Source organism: Cyprinus carpio, chromosome A12 (genome assembly GCF_018340385.1).
Source record: "Cyprinus carpio isolate SPL01 chromosome A12, ASM1834038v1, whole genome shotgun sequence".
Classification (NCBI taxonomy): Eukaryota; Metazoa; Chordata; class Actinopteri; order Cypriniformes; family Cyprinidae; genus Cyprinus; species Cyprinus carpio.
The window spans coordinates 25,391,855-25,413,649 of NC_056583.1; the positions used below are offsets into that span (position 1 = coordinate 25,391,855).

The 21,795-nt window shown below is 31.2% G+C and overlaps 1 protein-coding gene and 1 long non-coding RNA gene across 2 annotated transcripts in view; one reads left to right on the top strand and one right to left on the bottom strand.

The window, feature by feature from the left end:
* Positions 1-1,632: 1,632 nt before the first annotated feature.
* Positions 1,633-6,044, top strand: LOC122147085. The gene is made up of 3 exons (XR_006161408.1): positions 1,633-1,787; positions 3,654-3,711; positions 5,540-6,044. It is a non-coding gene; the product is annotated as an uncharacterized LOC122147085 (long non-coding RNA).
* Positions 6,045-6,791: 747 nt separating this feature from the next.
* LOC109077134 (calcium-activated potassium channel subunit alpha-1-like) overlaps positions 6,792-21,795 on the bottom strand; it is a 90,201-nt gene continuing 75,197 nt past the window's right edge. The window contains 9 exon segments of the mRNA XM_042768179.1: positions 6,792-7,168; positions 8,767-8,795; positions 12,273-12,485; positions 13,925-14,043; positions 15,169-15,363; positions 15,448-15,578; positions 19,977-20,090; positions 21,034-21,226; positions 21,295-21,519. Coding sequence (XP_042624113.1) covers positions 7,017-7,168; positions 8,767-8,795; positions 12,273-12,485; positions 13,925-14,043; positions 15,169-15,363; positions 15,448-15,578; positions 19,977-20,090; positions 21,034-21,226; positions 21,295-21,519 — 1,371 coding nt within the window. The 3' untranslated portion in view covers positions 6,792-7,016.

Sequence of the window (21,795 nt, forward strand, 5' to 3'; positions counted from 1 at the left end):
AGAATAGAGTTCACATCATCCATATTAACAATTCAGAAGATATGAATGTCTTCCCTGAAGTCTCCTGATATCCATCCAGTCGTCTCTGACACGTCATTAAACATCAGCTGCGGATCTGTCAGTGTCGTATCAGGACGTGTGTAACTGATGGCTGTGATGATCAGATGTGATCTGGCCGGTTTGCTGAGCTGAGCTGGCGATTTCTGCATGACTCCAGATGAGCCAGCAGCCATCAATAATGCGGGAATGAATGTCACGGATCGTTGTGGAACTGAAGCACGCTTGCAAAAGATCAGCATCAGCTTACATACCACAATACTTTCCATCCGCAGCTCAGCGTCTCTCATTTTTCACCCTGCAGGAGCTTCATTTGATCTGGACGCGTGTAACGCATCCTAATAGCAACTGAGAGGAACAAACATGAAATTTAAAACACAAACGCAAAAATATGGAATGTAATATAATGCAAACATGTCATCGAGAGATGGATCTGGGGAATGAGAAATTTATAGACAGTGAAGCATTGTGACACGGACGCAAGAATAAATAAAATATATATATATATAAAAAAAAAATAAATAAATAAAATATATATATATATATATATATATATATATATATATATATATATATATATATATATATATATATATATATATATATATATATATATATATATAAAATATATTCATGTAAATATATTTTTCTACCTTTTTATATTTTATATTTATTTTTTGAAAATATATCTTAAAAATACAAATATGTATATGTGCATGTGTGTGTGTATATATATATTAAATGTATATAAAATGAACATTAAATAAATCTGTTTTGATCCATCCACATTTTGCATTTAACCTAATTGTAGGTTTAATTTTTCTTTCTTTCTTTCTTTCTTTCTTTCTTTCTTTCTTTCTTTCTTTCTTTCTTTCTTTCTTTCTTTCTTTCTTTCTTTCTTTCTTTCTTTCTTCTTCTAACTTTCTTTCTTTCTTTCTTTCTTTCTTTCTTTCTTTCTTTCTTTCTTTCTTTCTTTCTTTCTTTCTTTCTTTCTTTCTTTCTTTCTTTCTTTCTTTCTTTCTTTCTTTCTTTCTTTCTTTCTTTCTTTCTTTCTTTCTTTCTTTCATTTTCTTTCTTTCTTTCATTTTCTTTCTTTCTTTCTTTCTTTCTTTCTTTCTTACTTTCTTTCTTTCTTTCTTTCTTTCTTTCTTTCTTTCTACAATATAATTCTTTCTTTTATTTCTTTCTTTCTTTCTTTCTTTCTTTCTTTCTTTCTTTCTTTCTTTCTTTCTTTTTCTTTTTCTTTTTCTTTTGTGGAAAACTGAATAGATAGCAGGAAAAATCAAATGTGGAACATTATTTTCACTATTTTTCCCATCCGCAGAGCCTTAGTTACATCAGGAAAAAATGATTTTAAACACAGAGAAAATTACTGGATATTTATAAAAGATTATGAAAACAATCTATATTTTTCTTTAGAATAATTTGTCCTGGTGAATTGTGCTAAATAAATGACATTTATTAAGAAAGTAAATCCATTTTGATCTCAAGTTATTTTGGGTTTAACTATTCATTTAAATGTATATTTATTAATTCTGCCTTGGTTATTGTGTGTATTTCTGAATGTTCATGACAGACTCCTGTCATTAGGTGGTGTCACGAGCGCTTTTACCTGTCTGGAGGGGAATCTACTGAGAAGAGAGAAGTACTGAAGGCAGACTTTTTGAAACCTGAACAATTTGGTGTGATTGAGTCAAGAGAAACTGAGTATGAAATCACCAGCTTTCAAGGTATGTACGTATCTTCACTGTACTGTATGTATGTCATTTGTATGTTGCATTGTTGAGTTTTTGGTTCTGAATTTGAATTAAATTGGTCACGCGCCACAAGAACGATGTAAAGATAAAATCACACAACGACATCAGAAACTTCAGAACTCTGTCTGAGAAAAGAAACAAGGGCTTCATGATGTTTGGCTGAATTTGGGAATTCTGGGAAACAAATGCTGAATGAAAGTTAAATATCAACTATACTGTAAAGAACTCTTCTGAATTTGTTTGAATTCCATTCCCTTTTAATTTCAAATTTGAATTAGATTTCAGAAATTAAGTCCTAATTTAAAGTCAATTTCAGTTCTGAATGATGCACAGTCATAATTCAGTTACCATATGCGTATGTTTTGAGATCATTAGATACACTCAATTATATAGTTTTAAAACGGGAAAAAAGTAGTCACTTTGCATTTCTTAGTGTTTTTGTTTTTAATAAGAAAATTGTGAAAATGTAAAAAAATTAGGGTCGTTTTTACACCTTTTGAGTCTTTTTTTTTAGAACTTTAAAAAATGAAAATTAGGTTACATTTATTTTTAATTTGAAAATAAATAAAAAATAAAGTTACTGCATTTTTTAGTCTATTATAATTTTTTAAAAATATAATTTTTCTGTCATTTTGCATTTCATTGCATTTTGCGTCAGTCAATTTTGCCTATCAATCTCGATTTTTATATTTACATAACGTCATGCAGTGATTTTGTTTGTGTGTGTTTGTGTGTGTGTATTTACAATAGTTTTGAACACTGCTTTTTTATAAATGGTAGCAAAAAAAAACAGCTATAAATACTACCTCTTCCAGTTTGTCTGATTTGTCTTTGTGTTTTCTGACTTGTTATAATGTTTTCTGAATTGTTGTTGTGTTTTCTGAATTGTTATTTTGTTTTTTTTAGATTTGCGTTTGTAATTTGTCATTTTGTTTTCATAATTGTAATCTGTTTTGCACTTCACAGCCACCGTAAAATACCCCATATATAAGTCTAATTGAGTTCATGCTACTGTTGAGTTTTATGAGTATGTTTTCTGAAAGCACACTCAGCTTGCTGGCATTTTAAGATCTTGTAAACTCTGGAATCTATTTTTGATGTTTGCGAGGCTGTGTAGATTCTCTCAGCTCATGTAAAATGGATGGACGGCCTTTGGCTCTGAGAACAGAATCACTCAGCCGTCGGGGTTTCTATCGCTGCAGGGCACAACTATAACTTTGACCTTATGATATGAAAGACTCTAAGACTCTAATCAAACATGACTGATAGAGTTTATCAAGTTACAGGCTAATTGTACAAATATCCATCTTCGGCTCGTGTCTTTTTAAATGACAAAATTTTAATAATTCATATAAAACAAATACTAAAAGTAACACAAGTAATAAAATACATAGAACGTCATTTAATAATTAACTGTCGCTTTAAGAGGAAACAGCTGAGACAAAGTTGATAATATCTTATTTAATATTTAATGTAAGTCTCCTTAGATATTAAAGAGAAACCTCTGAGCAACAGCAGAGTTCTGTGTTAATGTGGCTTCGATGTCAGGTCACAGTATTTTCTGCTGCGCTTCATTAGCGTTTTCCTGCATTATCAGAGCTGCTGTCAGATCCACTAAATGAAGCATGGTTCTCTTATCAGGAGAATAAAGGTTTGTCCGTTCTTGTCAGATGGGCTGATGTGGGAGCCCAGAGGTCGCTGGTTTCAGGGTCTGTTTTCAGACTAATGGTCATGAAGCAGTTGTTAAGATCTCAGGCTGATGACGGCTGTATTGACAGGAGGTGCAGGCGACTTAATCAAGCCGGACACTCCGTAATGAGCAGTTTGTTTTTGCTAAAGGATCTGTTAATCTGGACTGCTGCTGATGGATGGAGAGCATCCTGTCGTCATGGAAACAGTGATTGATGAGGTGCTGATGCAGGAGTCTGGGTGAGATGCAGGATGCTGATTGGACGGGATCAGACGCTCTGACATGAACTCTGCTAATGGAGTGTTTGCATTGAGTTTCTTGACTGAATAGGTTTTTTTGTTTGTTTGTTTGTTTTTTGAATATGCCAACTGTTTGGCATCATACCAGATATAATAGATAAATAAAATATTAACATGTCCTGAAACCTGTCAAGAACACGTGAAAGGCATATTTCAGACCAAGATCAACAAATGCTATTTTTGTTACAATTTTGTAATTTTATATATTTAATATCTATTATATATAATTTATTTTGTTTTTATCATTTTATATATATTTTTTGATAAATAAAACAGAATATATATTATATGAAAAAAGATATATATATACATATTACAATAATTTTTATTATACACTTTTTTTCATTGTGACATTTTTATGACAGTTAAACATTTCCCCTCCATATAGTATTATATTTTCATTTCATGTTGCTCAAAATGACTTTTTCAGACTAATTAATCAAAATATCTGAGATTTGTACAGGAGTTTTGTTTCATTAGTAGATCTGTTTTTTACTTGTTAAAGCATAAAGCATATGAACTATATAATATTTTTTCCAATTTTTAATTTCATTCATTTGTTTTCATTTATTAATTATTTTTAATATTTTGTTATTTAATTATTTGTATTCATTTTATTTATTCTTACATGTAATTTATTTTTATTTATCACTTAATATTTATTATAATTATTTTTATAAATATTACAAATAAAACACTTAAAAATATATCAAATAAAATTAAATAAAACAATTTACAGTTCAAAATTTAACAATAATCACCTATAGAATAAATAAAATATAGATGAATAGAATAATTGAATAACTACACAGTTACCAACACTAATACATCCATATTTATTCTGTGAAAATACAAAATAAAATCATGTACACTTTATTTACAGCCTTTTGTACATTATAATATATTGCATTTATATCTGCATTGCCATGTATATCATGTTAAATACTCCAGCAGCACACAAGATGTTCATCTTTCTCTCGTTTCTCTCTTCATTCAACATATTAAAGCACATGATTCGCACTTAATGCTTAAGACATTTTCATTTAAATACGTCTGCGTGTGTGAATCACTGAAATTATACATATACTAATCAAACACCTTGAACAAATTCATGCCACTTTTCAGTCATCCAGTCTTTAAATATTTAACTTTGTTGCATGATTTTTGCTGTTGTTGATTTTAGGGCCACTTTTTTCGCTGGAGCGGGTCTTTTGCGGGTCCTCCCTCGAGTCCGGCTCTGCTGATCTCAGATCAGCTCTGTTAAGGCTCATGTGACGCATATAGAAATCAAGCACACATTTAACCTGATCAGAGTTTAATATGCAACACTGGAATGACTGAAGAAGTGAACAGAAGCTCAAGGCAACAGACAGATGCATATAAAATGATTTACAGCACTTAGTTATTAACAGTTAAAAGCTCAGATTCAAAGCAAAGAGCTAAAGAAACACTGCAGATCAATTCTATCAGCACAAGCTGTGGAATGCGTTTCATTGTTCGCAGAAAGACGTTGACGATTAAACAGGCCATGAACTTTAACCTCCATCCTCGTATCACTAACATGAAGCTGATTAAACCTCACGATGCATTATGGAGGTAAAACCCAATAAAATGCACGGTTATCAAAACAGATCTCATGTGTAACAGCATATTTATTGCTACAGTGCATAATCATTGGTACGAGAACACGGCGAAGCTGCCATTTGATCCAGCTGTAATCATAGTTTATTTTCTAGGTTTAATTTGTCCAGCATCTGGATTGGATTCGGATTCTGTGGCCAATCCCGAGCCGGACCGAGGGAGGACCTGCGCCCGCTCTGCGCGACCTGTGGCCTTCACCCAGATCAAACACTGATGCTCTTTGGCTGATTTCCCACCGATAATGACAACTTTATGCTTTTGCGTGAGAATAGAGTGATGTAAATCCAATCATGTGCCTGCTAACGTCTAGGAAATCTTCTTTATACACATTTAGCTCAGTTAGAGGAGATTTCTGTCTTCTACAGTGCAGTATATTCTACACTCATCTCTTCTATATTTATAACGCTCTATTTAGCGATTCTGATACTTATTTCCAAAACCAGTGGTTCTCAACTGGTCACGATCCATAAATGTATTGTACATATGTTTTTTAAGTCATGGACGGTGAGGAAAACAATGCTTGATGCAGGTAATGAAATGCACACAATCCAGTATAGACAGATTGTATGTGATGCTCTCAACGATGAATAAAAATATACAGAAAAAAAATATGATATATAATATAATATATATAAAATCAATGGGGTATTTTTTATTTTTTCCCCTATTTACCCATCATAATGCATTAAAATCTGTATGATTTTTACATCTGTATGCGATTTCAAGAATCATTGCTTTATAAAACAGTCAAAACTTCATATTTTTCAACTAAAACCATACTGTATCTGATCAACAATTTCTCATTAATGAGCAAATGTGAAATCATTTCAAAGTTTTGAACATTACCATGTTATTACCATGCATTTACCCCTTTTTGATTAATTAAAAAATGAAAAAAAAAACTTTGAAATGTAAAATTACTCATGAACCCAAAAAAAAAAAAAAAAAAAAAAAGCTAAATATATTATTTTCGATATTGATTAGAAGTCATCTGAATATATCATTGTATAAAATTTATAAGAACATATAATCTGAGAATTTCCAGTATTAACCCCACTGGAATAAATGTAATTTAAATTCCTTTGACTTTATAGTTCGTGATTGCTCAAAAACTTTATGAAAAAAACAACATAAATATTACTAATAAAAAAAACATAAAAACCAAACAGAAAACCTTTCAAATCAAAAAAAATTAAATTTCAATAAAAAAAAAGTTAAACATCATAAAAAAAAGTGTAAACAATTTTTATGCAACAATCACTAATCAAAAAAAATAAACTAACTAAAATCAAATAAAATTCATTATGTAACATAAAATAAATTCAACTCAACTGACAACCAAAGTTGAAGTGGAAATGTTTTCGTGTACCACACTGAGTTTTGTGCAAATTATTGGCTGCTAGAATCATGAAACCATCAGAATTCTGTCTTTGTGATAAAAAGTGTTGGTCTTGCTGGTTCACCATTTGATCTCCAGCAGCAAAACCAGTTAAGAACCACTGAACTCCATCTCCGACGTCGTTTATGATTGGTTTCCAGTGAGGATTCAGTCTGTGTGTGGATGATGTCGTCTCAAGGCTCCTCCTCCACTTCTCTGATTGGCTGGATGATGTTGCTGGTGGATTTGTACTGATTGATCTGATTGGCTGCGTGTGTGTTGGTGTGTTTGCTTTGCGTGTTTCTTGGGAAGCAGTTCTCGGGTTCATCTGTGTACCAGTTTTTATCTGCAGAATGATTGACATCATTTACTGTACGCCTGAAGCTTGATCTACACAAGTGAGTGAAAGCAGACGTTAGATATGCAAGCTCTGTCTCATGCACTGAGTGTTGAAAAGTTTTAGTCCATATGTACGTGTTGCATTCAGAGCAGGGTTATTATAATTAACTAAAATTAAAACCATAAAAATGTTTATATGTTTACATTAACAATTTTTTTTTTATTTCAGCACTGTAAAACGTTGTATGATCAAATAAGTAATTTTAACACGTCTTTCCATTAACTTTAAAATTAATTCCATTAAAATTATTAAAATAATTTAACCCATTTTAAAAAAAATTGTAAGGTACGATTTTAAGACCAAATATTCATTTAGTTTGTTGAAGTACTAAAATAAATAATAGAAAAATAAATAAAAACACATAATAAAATAAATAATATAATAATAATAATAATAATAAACTATATAGACAAAAAACAACTAATAAAATTGACAACAATTATTATAACTTTAATGAAAACAGAATAAATCAAAATAAAATCTAGTTTTATTTTCTAAATGTAAAGGTTTTTAAATTCAAAATATGATCAAAAACTATAATACTATAAATAAATGTGTACAAATAAATGTATATAAATTTATAACCAAAAAACTTCCTCAGTGATTTATTCAGTAAATTCACCAGAAAATGTACAGCAATATTTTGTAATTATTTTGGTGTAATTGTTTGTATGTGTGACTAAGTGTTTATTATTATTATTATTATTATTATTATTATTATTATTATTATTATTATTATTATTATTATTGTTGTTATTATTATTATTATTATTATTATTATTATTATTATTATTATTATTATTTAAATGCAAAATATGTAATTTAACATTGAATATACCAGTACATACAAGTTAATTAGAGTTTAAAAAAAGTCATAAGTGAAGTCATCAAGATGGTATATTTTGGTACAATTCAACAAACTTAATATCTTGTTAAAATAAAATAAAAAAATACTAAAATACAAAAACAAGACAAAACAAACAAACAAACAAGAGCAGTTTCTCCAGCGAAATAACAAAAAAACAAAAAGACATATTTTAGTAGATTTTTTTGTGTGTAACTGTTTTCTTATTATTATTTAAATGCAAAATGTTTTTTTTTTTTTTTTTTTTTTTTTTTTTTTTGGTGAAGGCAAGATCATTTGCATTGTAAAGACATTTTTGAAATGATTTAGTTGTAATCATGCTCATAAATTTGGAAACCAAAACCATGCATACTACATAGTATGTACTACAGACACGCGAGCTAAATCTCTACAGACGGCTGCAATGGTAAAAGCATTCTCAGTGTTATGGGAGATCATAGATATCAAGAGATCAAGACAGCTACTGAACTAATGCAGAGCCCTGAATCCAGAGACGCATGCACTGATGCACTGCAGAGATGACCTTCAGCAAAACAGCCAGAACGGCCAAAAGCTGCTTTGCTTTCAGTCAGAAAGCAAAGAATTAATGCTGGCATGACGGGTTCAATGCACTTTTCAGCTCATAACCATCTGAATTATGAGAGATGGTTGCAGTAATGACATGCATTTAGTTCCATACCTGAAACCCCTCTATTCGTCCTGGGCACACTTTAAAGAGAGAGCAAACGGAGTAAAGTTCAAACATCCAGATTTTCTGAGGGAACTCAATCTTGTTTTCACACACAGACATATATACTTATTTATATGTGCATAAGATTAAAATTTAGCAATTTACAAAAAAAAAAAAAAAAAAAAATCATGAATTACAATTAAAACAATAAAACAAAATTAAAAAATTATAAAATGAAATGAATTTGTACTTAGGTTTAAAAAAATGTTATAATTTTTTAAAATCATTAAATAATTTAATAATTATAATAATTACATTAAATTACTAAAATAATGAAATACAAACTAAAATTAAATTATTAAATAAAAAATGCAATTACATTTGCAAATGTATTTGTACTTAGGTTTAAAAAAATATCAATTTATAAAAAATATTAAACAATTTTAAATAATTCTAATAATTTTAATTCAATTTTTAAAATAATAAAATACAAACTAAAATGTAAAAATTATCAAATAAAAAAATATCCAAGTATTTACAAATGTAGATGTATTTTAGGTTTAAAAATGTGTTATTTATATATACAAAAAAATCATTAAATAATAAAATTATAATTATAATTACATTGCATAAAATAATTAAAATAATTTTAAAATTATGAAAAATTATATAAAAAAAAAAATTATATATATGCATGTATTAAATGCATTTGTATTTAAGTTTTGAAAATAATTTACCAATTTATAAAAAACAAAACAACATGATAATAATAATTATAAATAATAATACAATCAAAATAAAAACATTTAAATAATAAAAAAAGATTATCAGTGAAAATGAAGTGGACAGCAGATGCTCTACGTGTTTTAAAAGCAAAGACTTCACATCATCAATACAGAAAAAAAATACTTTTATTATGTTTAAGATATCGCATACACTAGTTCATTAGAATCATATAAGAAAAATCTCTTACACTTGATATTTAGAGAATCAAAACTTTGGTGTAAGCGTCTTACTATAGCAATGAACGTGAATTAAACATAGAAAGCAAACAAACGTCCTGCTTGCTTCTTTATAAAGCTCATCAAACAGCTCAATTTCAATTATTAAGTGAGATGTACCAACCAAACAGGACATCGAGTTCAGTCCAAAAGAGTTTAACAGCCTTAGAAATATGGAAAATATTTTTAATGGAAGAAAAAACATTTGTCAAATGACTCTTTTGAAGCACAGAAACGTCTGAGCGACGGCTGCAAAAATCCCATTAAACCAGCATGAGGACTGAGGACTAATGTTTCAGCGGGATGTTTCTGATGTGTTTCCATTAGCTTCATTTCAGTTTGAGTTTCTACATCACTATGAACCTGTCAGGAAGGAATCACCGCTGACGTTTAGCCTTTGTTTCACAGACGTCCAGTAGCACGTCAGTAAACGTGTGTCTTCATGCGTATGCTATGCGTTTCTGTCAAGGCTGATGTGATTAAGCTCTCTGTCGTCTCAAGAAGGCAGTGAATGAAAAATAAAAACATTTGAAAAATACTAACATTCTTCATGAGCACATTTATAATGATGTGTAAGTACAGTGGGTCCAAATGTCTGAGAAAACTTTTTTTTTTTTTTGCAAAGGTTTAAATAAAATGTTGTGACATAAAATGAAGTAATATTTTAGATATTTCTATAGTTCACTAATCAACTCAAGTTTCGTGACATTGATCGGATACTGATTTTGTTTAATTAAAATACATAGATTTTATCCATCATGTTCTTTATATTTGGTGCATTTGTTATAAATTTTGTATATTTTGAGTATTTGTTGCTCATTTATTTATGTATCCACAATTGATTGAATTATACAGATTTTTATCTATTTCAAGAATCCATCCATCATTTGAGTTGTGAATCTAAATTGTTAAAAACTTAATTCCAAAGAGTAAAAAATAAACTCAAGTTGTGAATATAAATTGTAAAAAAAAAAAAACACAAATTCCAAAAAAAAATACATTCAAGTTTCTTTAAATTTTAACTGCAATTTATATCAGAAAATGTAATTTCTTAAATGTATTTCTTTTATGAATTGTTCATTTATTTTATGTATCTGTAATTGATTAAATTTAAAACATACTATACTCTTACCCATAAATAAAATCCACACTTTTTTAATATTATAATATTTGAAAATCTAAAAAATAAATCACAAATTGCAAAAATAAATTAAAGATTATTTAAATTTTCACTGCAATTCATGTGATCGGAAAATGTAATATTAATTATTAATATTATAAATTTAATATTTTATTGACTTGTAATATTTTCATATTTTATTAACTAAAAATGCAAAACGTCATATCAGATATGTCCAGTACTTTATCCATTGTCCATGGCCTTTATATTTGGTGCATTTGTTTTTATATTTTGTATATTTTCTAGTGTGTGTTGTTCATTTATTTAATGTTTTGTAATTGACTGAATTATACAGATTTAAATCAGTCAATTCCTAAAATCCATGTTTGTTTTACATCATTTGAGCTGTAAATATATATGGTGAAAAAAATAAAATAATAAATTCAAAAATTGCAAAAAAAAATAAAATAAAAACAATTTTCTCTGCAATTTATATGATGAGAAAGTTAATATTTATTAATTTAATAATATTTTTATTGACTTTTTATGAACTAAAAATGCAAAACAATTAAAATACATGCACTTTATCCATCATGTCCTTTATATTTGGTGCATTTGTTTTGTATTTTGTATATTTTTAGTATGTAGTGTTCATTTGATGTATCTGGAATTGATTGAATTGTACAGATTTTTCTTTATTCCTAAAATCCACAAAACGTTTGTTTTACATAATTTGAGTTGTGAATCTAAACTGTTGCAAAAAAAAAAAAAAAAAAAAATTATTTCTACTGCAATTAAAAAATAAATAAATCCAAAATTTAAAAGAAAACAAAATGCATAAATGTTTTTATTAACATTATTATTGTAATGATTACATTTGAATATTTAAATTTAAATGTATTAACTTATTTTTTTTATTAACTAAAAATGCAAGCCGTCAGACGTTTGGAGCCACTGTAGGTGAGTAACATGAGACAGCAGCCGTGTTATATCAGGAATATCAGGATGTAGAAGCAGAGAGGCATGATGTGATGAAGCACACGAGCGTTCGTCAGGTCGCTGTTGTCAAACTGTAGGATTAAAGTGCAGTTAAAGTGCAAAATGGTAAAACTGATTCATTAACCCAACACAGTGTTACCCGTGCAAGACGTACTGATGCTCAACAAAACCATGGTTTGTGGTGTAAACGCTGGCCGGTGCTTTATACAGATGCAACTTCTAGTATGTTAAAGATGATGTACGAAGTAAACATTTGATACGTGTAAAAAAATAAAGTCCGGGGTTCGCGTTTGTGATACCGAAGCGTAAGGATGTGTCCATGACGTCAGGCATCACACACACACGCGCGCACGCAGGCACAGCTCAACGCCACTGACGCTTACAGAGGAACGTACTTCTGTTTGTCGCGCAGGTCGCGGCTCCGGCTGCGTCCCGGACGGGCGGATGAGGGGATGGAGAGGCGGGAAGACGTCTTGCTGGGGCAGAAGGTGGAGTGGGAGGACAGGTTGGTGCGCGTCTGGCCCGCGTTGTGGTCGAATTGCATCAGGCAGAAGATCAGATCTGTAGGCACCAGCTCGAAGACGTACGGAGGATTCGTGATCACATATCTGTCATGAGAGAAACAAACGTCCACAGCACTGTGAGAAAATATTTGTCAATATTTTAAATTAACATGAAAATGAAACAACACAGTTACAAACAATCTACTGTAAAGCGCAATTAGTGTGGGTATATATACAGTATATGTGACCCTGGACCACAAAACCAGTCATAAGGGTACATTTCTTGAAACTGAGATTTATGCATCATCTGAAAGCTGAATAGATAATCTTTCCATTGATGTATGGTTTGTTAGGAGGACAATATTTGTCTGAGATACAACTATTTGAAAATCTGGAATCTGAGGGTGCAATAAAATCTAAATATTGAGAAAATCATCTTTAAGTGTTGACCAAATGAAGTACTTAGCAATGCATATTACTAATCAAAAATTAAGTTTTAATATATTTACAGTAGGAAATTTACAAAATATCTTCATGGAACATGATCTTTACTTAATATCCTAATGATTTTTGGCATAAAAGAAAAAATCTATAATTTTGACCCATACAATGTATTTTTGTCTATTGCTACAAATATACCCCAGAGACTTAAGACTGGTTCTGTGCTCCAGGGTCACATATATATATTATATACAGTATACACAAGTATATAAAGAAATTTATACAGCATTCAAGTATTAAAAATTTTAAATATTCAAGTTGGTTTAAATTTTCACTGCAATTTATATGATCAGAAAACGTAATATTATTTATTAATACTATTAATTTAATATTTAATATTTTTATTGATGTAATATTTGAATGTAATATCTTAACTAAAAATGCAAAACATCCACTATGTACACTTTATCCATCGTGACCTTTATATTTTATTAATTTTTTATATTTTGAGCATGCATTGTTCATTTGTTTTATATATCTGCAACTGACTTAATTATATAGGTTTTTCTCTATTCTAAAAAATGCATTAAATGTTTGTTTTACATCATTTTAAAAATTATATTTCAAATAAATGCTGTTCTTTTGAACTTTCTATTCATCTGTGAATCCTGAAAAATAAAATGTATCACAGTTTCCACAAAAATATTGTGCAGCACAACTGTGTTCAACATTGATAATAATCAGAAATGTTTCTTAAGCAGTAAATCATCATATTAGAATGATTTCTGAAGATCATGTGACACTGAAGACTGGAGTAATGATGCTGAAAATTCAGCTGCGCATCAGAAATAAATTATACTTTACAATATATTCACATAGAAAACAGCTTTTTTAAATTGCAATAATATTTAACAATTTTACTGTATTTTTTATCAAATACATGCAATTTTGGTGAGCAGAAGAGACTTTCAAAAACATTTTTTTTTTAAATCGCACCAACCCCAAACTTAGTCCCAAAGGAGCTAAAACTAACCTGGTAAAGGCTAGTTTTAGCTCCTTTAGCTTTATTTAAAATAGACATTTTCTAAAGCTGGGTCACTCACCGTTTAGTGCACTGGCTGGGTGCTCCCAGATGTGCGTCTCTTAACCGGTAGATTCCAAAACACAACATGTTGTACGTCTTCAGCGCTTTACAGAATAAATCACCATAACAGCCCCCATCCTGAAAACACAAACAAGCCTAAACATTATTATTATTATTATTATTATTACATTTTAAATGAAATATATGTTTTACTCTTAAACTGAGAAAATCAAAGCCATATATCTAAACAAGTTGTGTTCCAAATTTGAGGTTGATATCGCAAAAAATTAGCTTTCAGGAAGATTTTATTTGGGTGCAGTACCAAACATTTCCACTAGATGAAATTCAGTCCCATTAATTTCCAATGTGGTCATTTATGACTACGAACACTACAGCTGTGACTCTTTTTTTTCAGGACCATTTAACCTTTTCACATCATGCTGGTTATTTATGAGTTTTTTACCATTCCAACGATTTTTTTTTTTTGTGTTTTTTTTGATTTCATGTAGCAAGAACCAAAACTTAAACAAGTTTTGTACCATTCCAACGATGTCAAAAAAAAAAAAAAAAAAAGTGTAAAACTTTTCATTAAAAAAAGGCTGAAATGCACCAGATGGTTAATGGTGAGTTAAAGTTCTTGCCACTTGCTTTGAGAACACACACACACACACACACACACACACACACACACACACACACACACACACACACACACAAAAGAATGGAAAGCAAATTACATTTAGTGGAAACATCTGGCACTGCGCCCAAACAAAATCTTACTGAAAGCTCTTTTTTTTTTTTGCGATATCAACCTCTAATTTGGAACACAACTTGTTTGGTTATATGGCTTTAAAAATATATATTTCATTTAAAATTTTACATTTTCATAATAAACAAAAACTTCTATAACTTTTTTATAATCTGCCAAGTGTCTGCTTCACTTAAATCTGTGCCCCAAAGCATTCAAGATTTTCAAATTTAAATTGGAGTTTGGTTACTAGTTAATTTATTAATTTTTTTATTAGGTCGGAAATTTCATTTTCAGGTCTATGCTCAAAAAGTGGTTAATAAGTATAATAATGGATCTTAACTATTCCATAAATATAAATTTAGTAGCATAAATTCCTGTAAAATTCAAAATATTTAATAAAACACACTATCAAACTAAAAAAAATAGACAGTAGTTTTACTGAAATGTACAAAATGGTAGCACCAGAGGGTTAAACTTGAATAAAATGAAGAAGTCGCAGATGTCGGCCTCACCCCCAGATCAGCGAAAGGTCCGTCGTAAAGCGCTAGCTGTGCGACGCGGCAGCGGTCTCTGTTGGCCAGTGTTTGCGGTGTGCTGTATCCTCCGCGCAGCGCATTCTCCTCCGCCAGCAGACCCTCCAGCTCCGGCGTGGCTCCGCCGGTCACCAGCGTCCGGATCAGAGTCAGAATATTGTCATTGAAGTACGTTTAGAGAGAGAGACAGAGAGGAGTGTTACAGACGAGGGACGGTGACAGCTGAGGCCTGACGCCGCTGTGTTTGCGTTCACTTACGGCACTCATTAATGAATCCAGCACACTGACGGCGAACGCTGTCCCACAGGCGAACGGCTGCGTGAGGTACAGCTCCGTGTCGGGGTCATCGTCATCATCCTGGTCCAGAAACTGGACGTTTGAGTCGTTCACTGCAGACACACACACACACACGGTTTGTTAGGAATGTGTTTCACTAAATGAGAAGTTTTAGTAAAGAATATTCACAGAAAATAACAGGACAGTACAGGGTCAAAAATGAACACTTTTAGCAGCAAACGAGGGGCTTTGGCAATACTTGAAATAAATTAACATATAAAAAATAATAAACATATTTCATTTTAACTAGTTTCCAAAGCAACATTTTTCAGTTTCATTCAGCTTAACTTGATGTACAAAAATAGCTAAAACTAAAACTGAAATAAAAATTAATAAAAACTATATAGACATATTAAAAAAATGAAAAAAAAAGAAAAAAAAACAGAAAATAGAAAAAATTACAGCCAATTCAAAACATTAATTAAAAACTAAAATAATATCACAAAATAACACTGTTAATGAGTTACATTTATAGAATGTGTTGCACTGCCTTTAAGTAGCTTAAATAAATCAAAAATGTATGGCAACGTCAAAACAGGCTTTGGAAAATAAAAAAATAAAATTAAGTTGCTGGTAAATTTACTAAGAAATTTATTTGCAGTCAAATGTTAAGATGCAACACAAGTGAATATTGTAATACTGTAAATTGAAGTACTATAATTACTAAAATTAAAAAAAGTAATTAAAACTAAAGATCCATATATATATATATATATATATATATTAGTGATGTCGATTGATTAAACAAACTTTACTAATTAATTGCACTTTTTTTCTGAAATTAATCGCGATTAATCCAGAAATTTTATTGCAATAATTTCAAAATATCTTCAAATCAATAATTTCACATTCAACCTTCAAATTAATGTAGAAACAACAAAGACCGTATATTTTTTAATATTTGTTTAGTTGCATCTTTTTTATGTCTGAAGGTGAGTATCACTGATACTAATACTACTGATGTCTCTAGGAAATAGTTTTTCCCCCCTAATATTTAACCATTAGCCATTCAGCATTACAGTAGTTATAAATTTAACATTTATTAGACTTTAAAAATAACTTCTAGTGAGTTTAAAACAATCTTCACATTAACTAATAAATGTCATATTTAGCTACCTGTGCCCTTCAGTAAGTAGGAAATACACAGAAATTGAATAACGTAATCAAACACTAAATTCTAAATTAAATATAGCTCAATCCTTAAAGCTCTTTTTTCTTTTGTTCTTTGATGAACAGACATCACAGAAGCTGGTCATCAGGTTATTTTGGCTGCCGCTGCTGAACATGACGCGGATCTGATACGCATCAGAGTTTCTCATAACTCTTTACCTTTTCTGACCCACCTCAGCTCTTAAACTCTCTATAATGATGATGTTTGATGTGGTCATAAAGAAGTTCTGTTTCTAAATAAATGCAATTCTTGTCAAGAAAACAGAGACAGAAGCAGCAGTTGTGAGTGGGGTAACCAATCCTAGCTCCGCCCCTGTGTTATTTGCTTTAAATATTTTCAATTCCCGTTAAACTGAAAAAAAAAGAGAATTGCATGTGTTAATGCGCTAATTTTGACAGCACTAATGTATATATATATATATATATATATATATGTGTGTGTGTGTGTGTGTGTGACCCTGGAGCACAAAACCAGTCTTAAGTCTCTGGGGTATATTTGTAGCAATAGCCAAAAATACATTGTATGGGTCAAAATTATAGATTTCTCTTTTATGCCAAAAATCATTAGGATATTAAGTAAAGATCATGTTCCATGAAGATATTATGAAAATTTCCTACCATAAATATATCAAAACTTAATTTTTGATCAGTAATATGCATTGCTAAGAACTTCATTTGGACAACTTTAAAGATGATTTTCTCAATATTTTGATTTTTTTTTTTTGCACCCTCAGATTCCAGATTTTCAAATAGTTGTATCTCAGACAAATATTGCCCTCCTAACAAACCTTACATCAGGGAGAGATTATTTATTCAGCTTTCAGATGATGCATGATTCAGAAAATTGACATTTAAGACTGGTTTTGTGGTCCAGGGTCACATATATATATTTGAAGTAATAAAACTGGCCAAAACAAACAACACATTTACTAAAAATTTACATTGAAATCTAAAAATAAAAACTAATCCAAAACATTAATAAATAAAAACAATTCAAAGTGCAGTTTCATGTTCAGTAAGAATCATTCATGGCCAGAAAACATTGTCAAAACAAACAAAAAAATTTGCTCAAATTAAAATAGAAAATAAAAAAATTAAAACTAATTCAAAACATTAATAAATAAAAACAATGCAAAGTGCAGTTTCATGGTCAGTAAAAATCATTTATGGCCAGAAAATGTTGGCGATTGTTTGGCAGAAGTGGCAGGAAGTTCATTTGGGACCCTGAGTCTTTGTGTGTCCTGTCCGAGACACTCAGAAACACGTAACGGAGTGACAGGTCGTTTCTGAACAGATGACAGATTTGTGCAGTGTGTCTCGCCACACAGAAGCAGACGGGATTCACAGCATGCTGCAGAAACGCTCATGCCAACAGTGAAAAACACCAGAGAGGAACAGAAGAACAGCTGAAACATCCACAGAGACACAGGAACACAGTCCAGAGGATGAGACACGAGTCGCCGTCAGTCCTTCTTACCCAGCTCCGTTATCATTGGGATGTTGGTCCCGCTGCTCTTGTCCTGGCTCAGAGAAACCAGGGGCAGCAACTTGTCTGTTTTAGCTAGCAGCATAAAACAACCAGTTACCATAGCAACTAGTTACCAGAACCACCAGTCACCGCAGCAAACGATTAGTTGTTTTGCACTTTGCAACTAAACCCAAAAACTAGCTTCAAAATGATTTTCAGTTAGTTACTAAACAAGCGGTTTACTCTCAAATGTTTTGAGGTTCCCCTTTTTAACATTAGTTAAAGGGATACTCCACCCCAAAAACAAAAAAATGAAACTAATCACAACAACCACTTACCCCCAAACCCTTAAAAACCCTTAAAATCTTCCATAACACATTGACTTCACTGCCAAGTAAATAACAGTGTCAGATGGAGTATTCTGACGACGACTTTTCATACCTTTCCTGGACCTTGACACTGTTATTTACTTCGCAGTCTATGGGACAGTCACAAGCCTCCCGGTTTTCATCCAAAATATCTTAAATTGTGTTCTGAAGACGAACAGAGCTTTTAAGGGTTTGGAACGACATTTTAACTAAATTAGTTAAACTAACAATAAAAATATTGTGAAGCATTTATCTTCATTAATTTCAGCATTTACTAATAATAAATCAAAAGTAAATCATAAAACTACATAAACTTGAAATCAAATTAAACAAAATTTAAAAAAAAAATGAACAAAGTTATTTTCATCTAGTTAAAAGTATAAAGTGATGTGACATACAGCCAAGTATGGTGACCCATACTCAGAATTCGTGCTCTGCATTTAACCCATCCAAAGTGCACACACACAGCAGTGAACACACACACACACACCGTGAAAACACACCCGGAGCAGTGGGTATCATTTATGCTGCGGTGCCCGGGGAGCAGTTGGGGGTTCGGTGCCTTGCTCAAGGACACCTCAGTCATGAGACTCGAACCCACAACCTTAGGGTTAGAAGTCAAACTCTCTAACCATTAGACCACGACTTCCCTATCAAAATTTTCCCCACGATTTCTCATTTTCATTAAGTTTATTATTATTTATATTTAAATATATAATATTTATATTTAATATTCAAATTAAGTTAAAATATTTAAATAGTTTATTAAAACCTAATAAATCTATTCAAACTAATAAAACTAATAAAAGTCTTTAAAATAAAAAAATAAAAACTAATTCAAAATGTTGATTAAAAACTATAATAGTAGCTCAATGATATATAAAAAAAACACTAACATTAATAAAGATAAATAAATACTGTAAAAAAATATTGAATTAACTAACGTTAACTAATGGGACCTTATTGTAAACTTATTTTTTATGTTTTTGAAAGAATTGTCTTCTGCTCATCAATGCTGCATTTATTTGATTAAAAATACAGTAAAAACAGTAATAATGTGAAATATTATTACAGTTTAAAACAGCTGTTTTCTATGTGAATATCTGTTAAACTGCTGTATTTTCAGCATCATTACTGCAGTCTTCAGTGTCACATGATCTTCAGAAATCATTCTAATATGATGATTTGCTGCTCAAGAAACATTTCTGATTATTATCAATGTTGAACACAGTTGTGCTGCACAATATTTTTGTGGAAACTGCGATACATTTTATTTTTCAGGATTCACAGATGAATAGAAAGTTCAAGAGAACAGCATTGATTTGGATTGGAAATCTTCTGTAACATTATAAATGTCTTTAGTGTCACTTTAGATCAGTTTAATGTGCCCTTGCTGAATAAAAGTATTAATTTGTGCTTAAATGTGAGTGTAATATGAAATTCACCGAGCTCTGTGATGATGGGAATGTTTGCTCCGGTGGTTGTGGACACCTGCCGCACCAATCCGTGCACGGGACTGTTCTCTGGAGACGAGCGATCCATTCCAGGAGGAGTGAAACCTGGAGCAGAACACAAAAATACATGAATACAGGGTCATTCCATGTTAAATCAACCACATCTCAGAAACTTCCCCAGCTCCAAAAGACAAACATAAATAGTGATGAAAGCCAAAATATTAAATGTCATGAATGAATATTACTAAGTAAACCACTTTAGAGGGGGGTCAAAATGACATTTTCATCTGAGATTTGGAGCCAAATCATAAAATCTATTAGTAAAATCTGTTGACGCTAACAATATTTGTTGCATTATATGCCAATGGTGGCCATTCAAAAATGGGGGAGGGGGGAAGCACGTTTCAAGCTTTTTTCTTAAGTTTGAAGGCCTGTAGCTCAAGAAGTATTAAAGATATCTTAATGCCCTTTTAGATTTTGGACCTTAACAAACTTTTCTTTTGGTATCTTAATTTTTACAGGCTCCATATGGTTCAGTTCCATAGATATTAGAATCTAAATATGGCTCCAAAAGTAAATTGTACACATTTTCAGTGGTCAAAAAACAAATGTTGATCACTTTGCATAAATATGATACTTATTGAATTTAAAGTGGAATGTCTGAAGTACAAATAATTTTAATAAATGTATCTTCTTTCCATCTATCAAAAAAATTGCATAGAACATCCATGTCTGAGTGCTAATTAAAACAAATTACTCAAGGAGCCACATTGAAATCCCTATATCTCTGAGAATGAATGATATAGAGCCTTAAAAATCCAAAAAAAAAAAAAAAAAAAAAACTAAAAACTAAAATGACAAAAAGATAATAATAAAGACCTTAAGACTTCTTGAGTTACAGGCTTGCAAACTTCAGGAAAAAAACAAAAGAAGTGCCTTTTCCTCACGTTTGAATGGTCACCATTGGAATATAATGCAGCACAGATTACTAAAGTCAACAGATTTTACTAACAGAGCAACCAATCTGCACCTGCGGTCCTGTCTTTACCTTGAGAGTTGGCCTGCAGGAGTCCAATACTGTCATCAAACTGCATGGACTTGATGTTGAGAGACGCCAGAATACACTCCTTATCCTGCAGAGAAGCATCGTCGATGTTGTTCTGATTGGCTGAAAGGATGACGCACATGTCACACAGGTTGACGTTGACGGCTCTCAGATCGGCCCGACTCAGTGGAGTTCCCTAAACAGGAGACACATGTCAGAAATGCATCATGGGTTGAACAGACAGACAGACAGACGTCCACTCACGGGTAAGATGGAGACTTTGGGGAAGTTGTGTAGCGTCTCCCACTCTCTCTTCAGATACTCCAGAGAGCCCACGAACACGATGGGCTTCAGCTCGTGATAGTGGAAGTTACTGGCTCTCAGAGGCATCACCAGGTTACGCAGACCGATCAGAGCCGACTTCACGTCACCGAATATACAAACCACCACGTGACCGCTCAAAACCGTCATGGCCGCTTCGCTGCGAGTCTGAGAGAGACATACAGACCAACAGATCACTGACTGACCTCTACAGACCATAAAACTAATCACAAACACTAGTCTGACATGCTGTAGTTATTGTTAACTACAACTATCTACTCTATATAAAAAAAAATACAATTAAAAAAAAAACATTAATTGAAATAAAAACAATGTTAACTGAAATAAAAATTTAAAAATATAGTAAATGACCAGTTCCATGCATATAAATATATACACATATATATATATATATATATATATATATATATATATTTTTTTTTT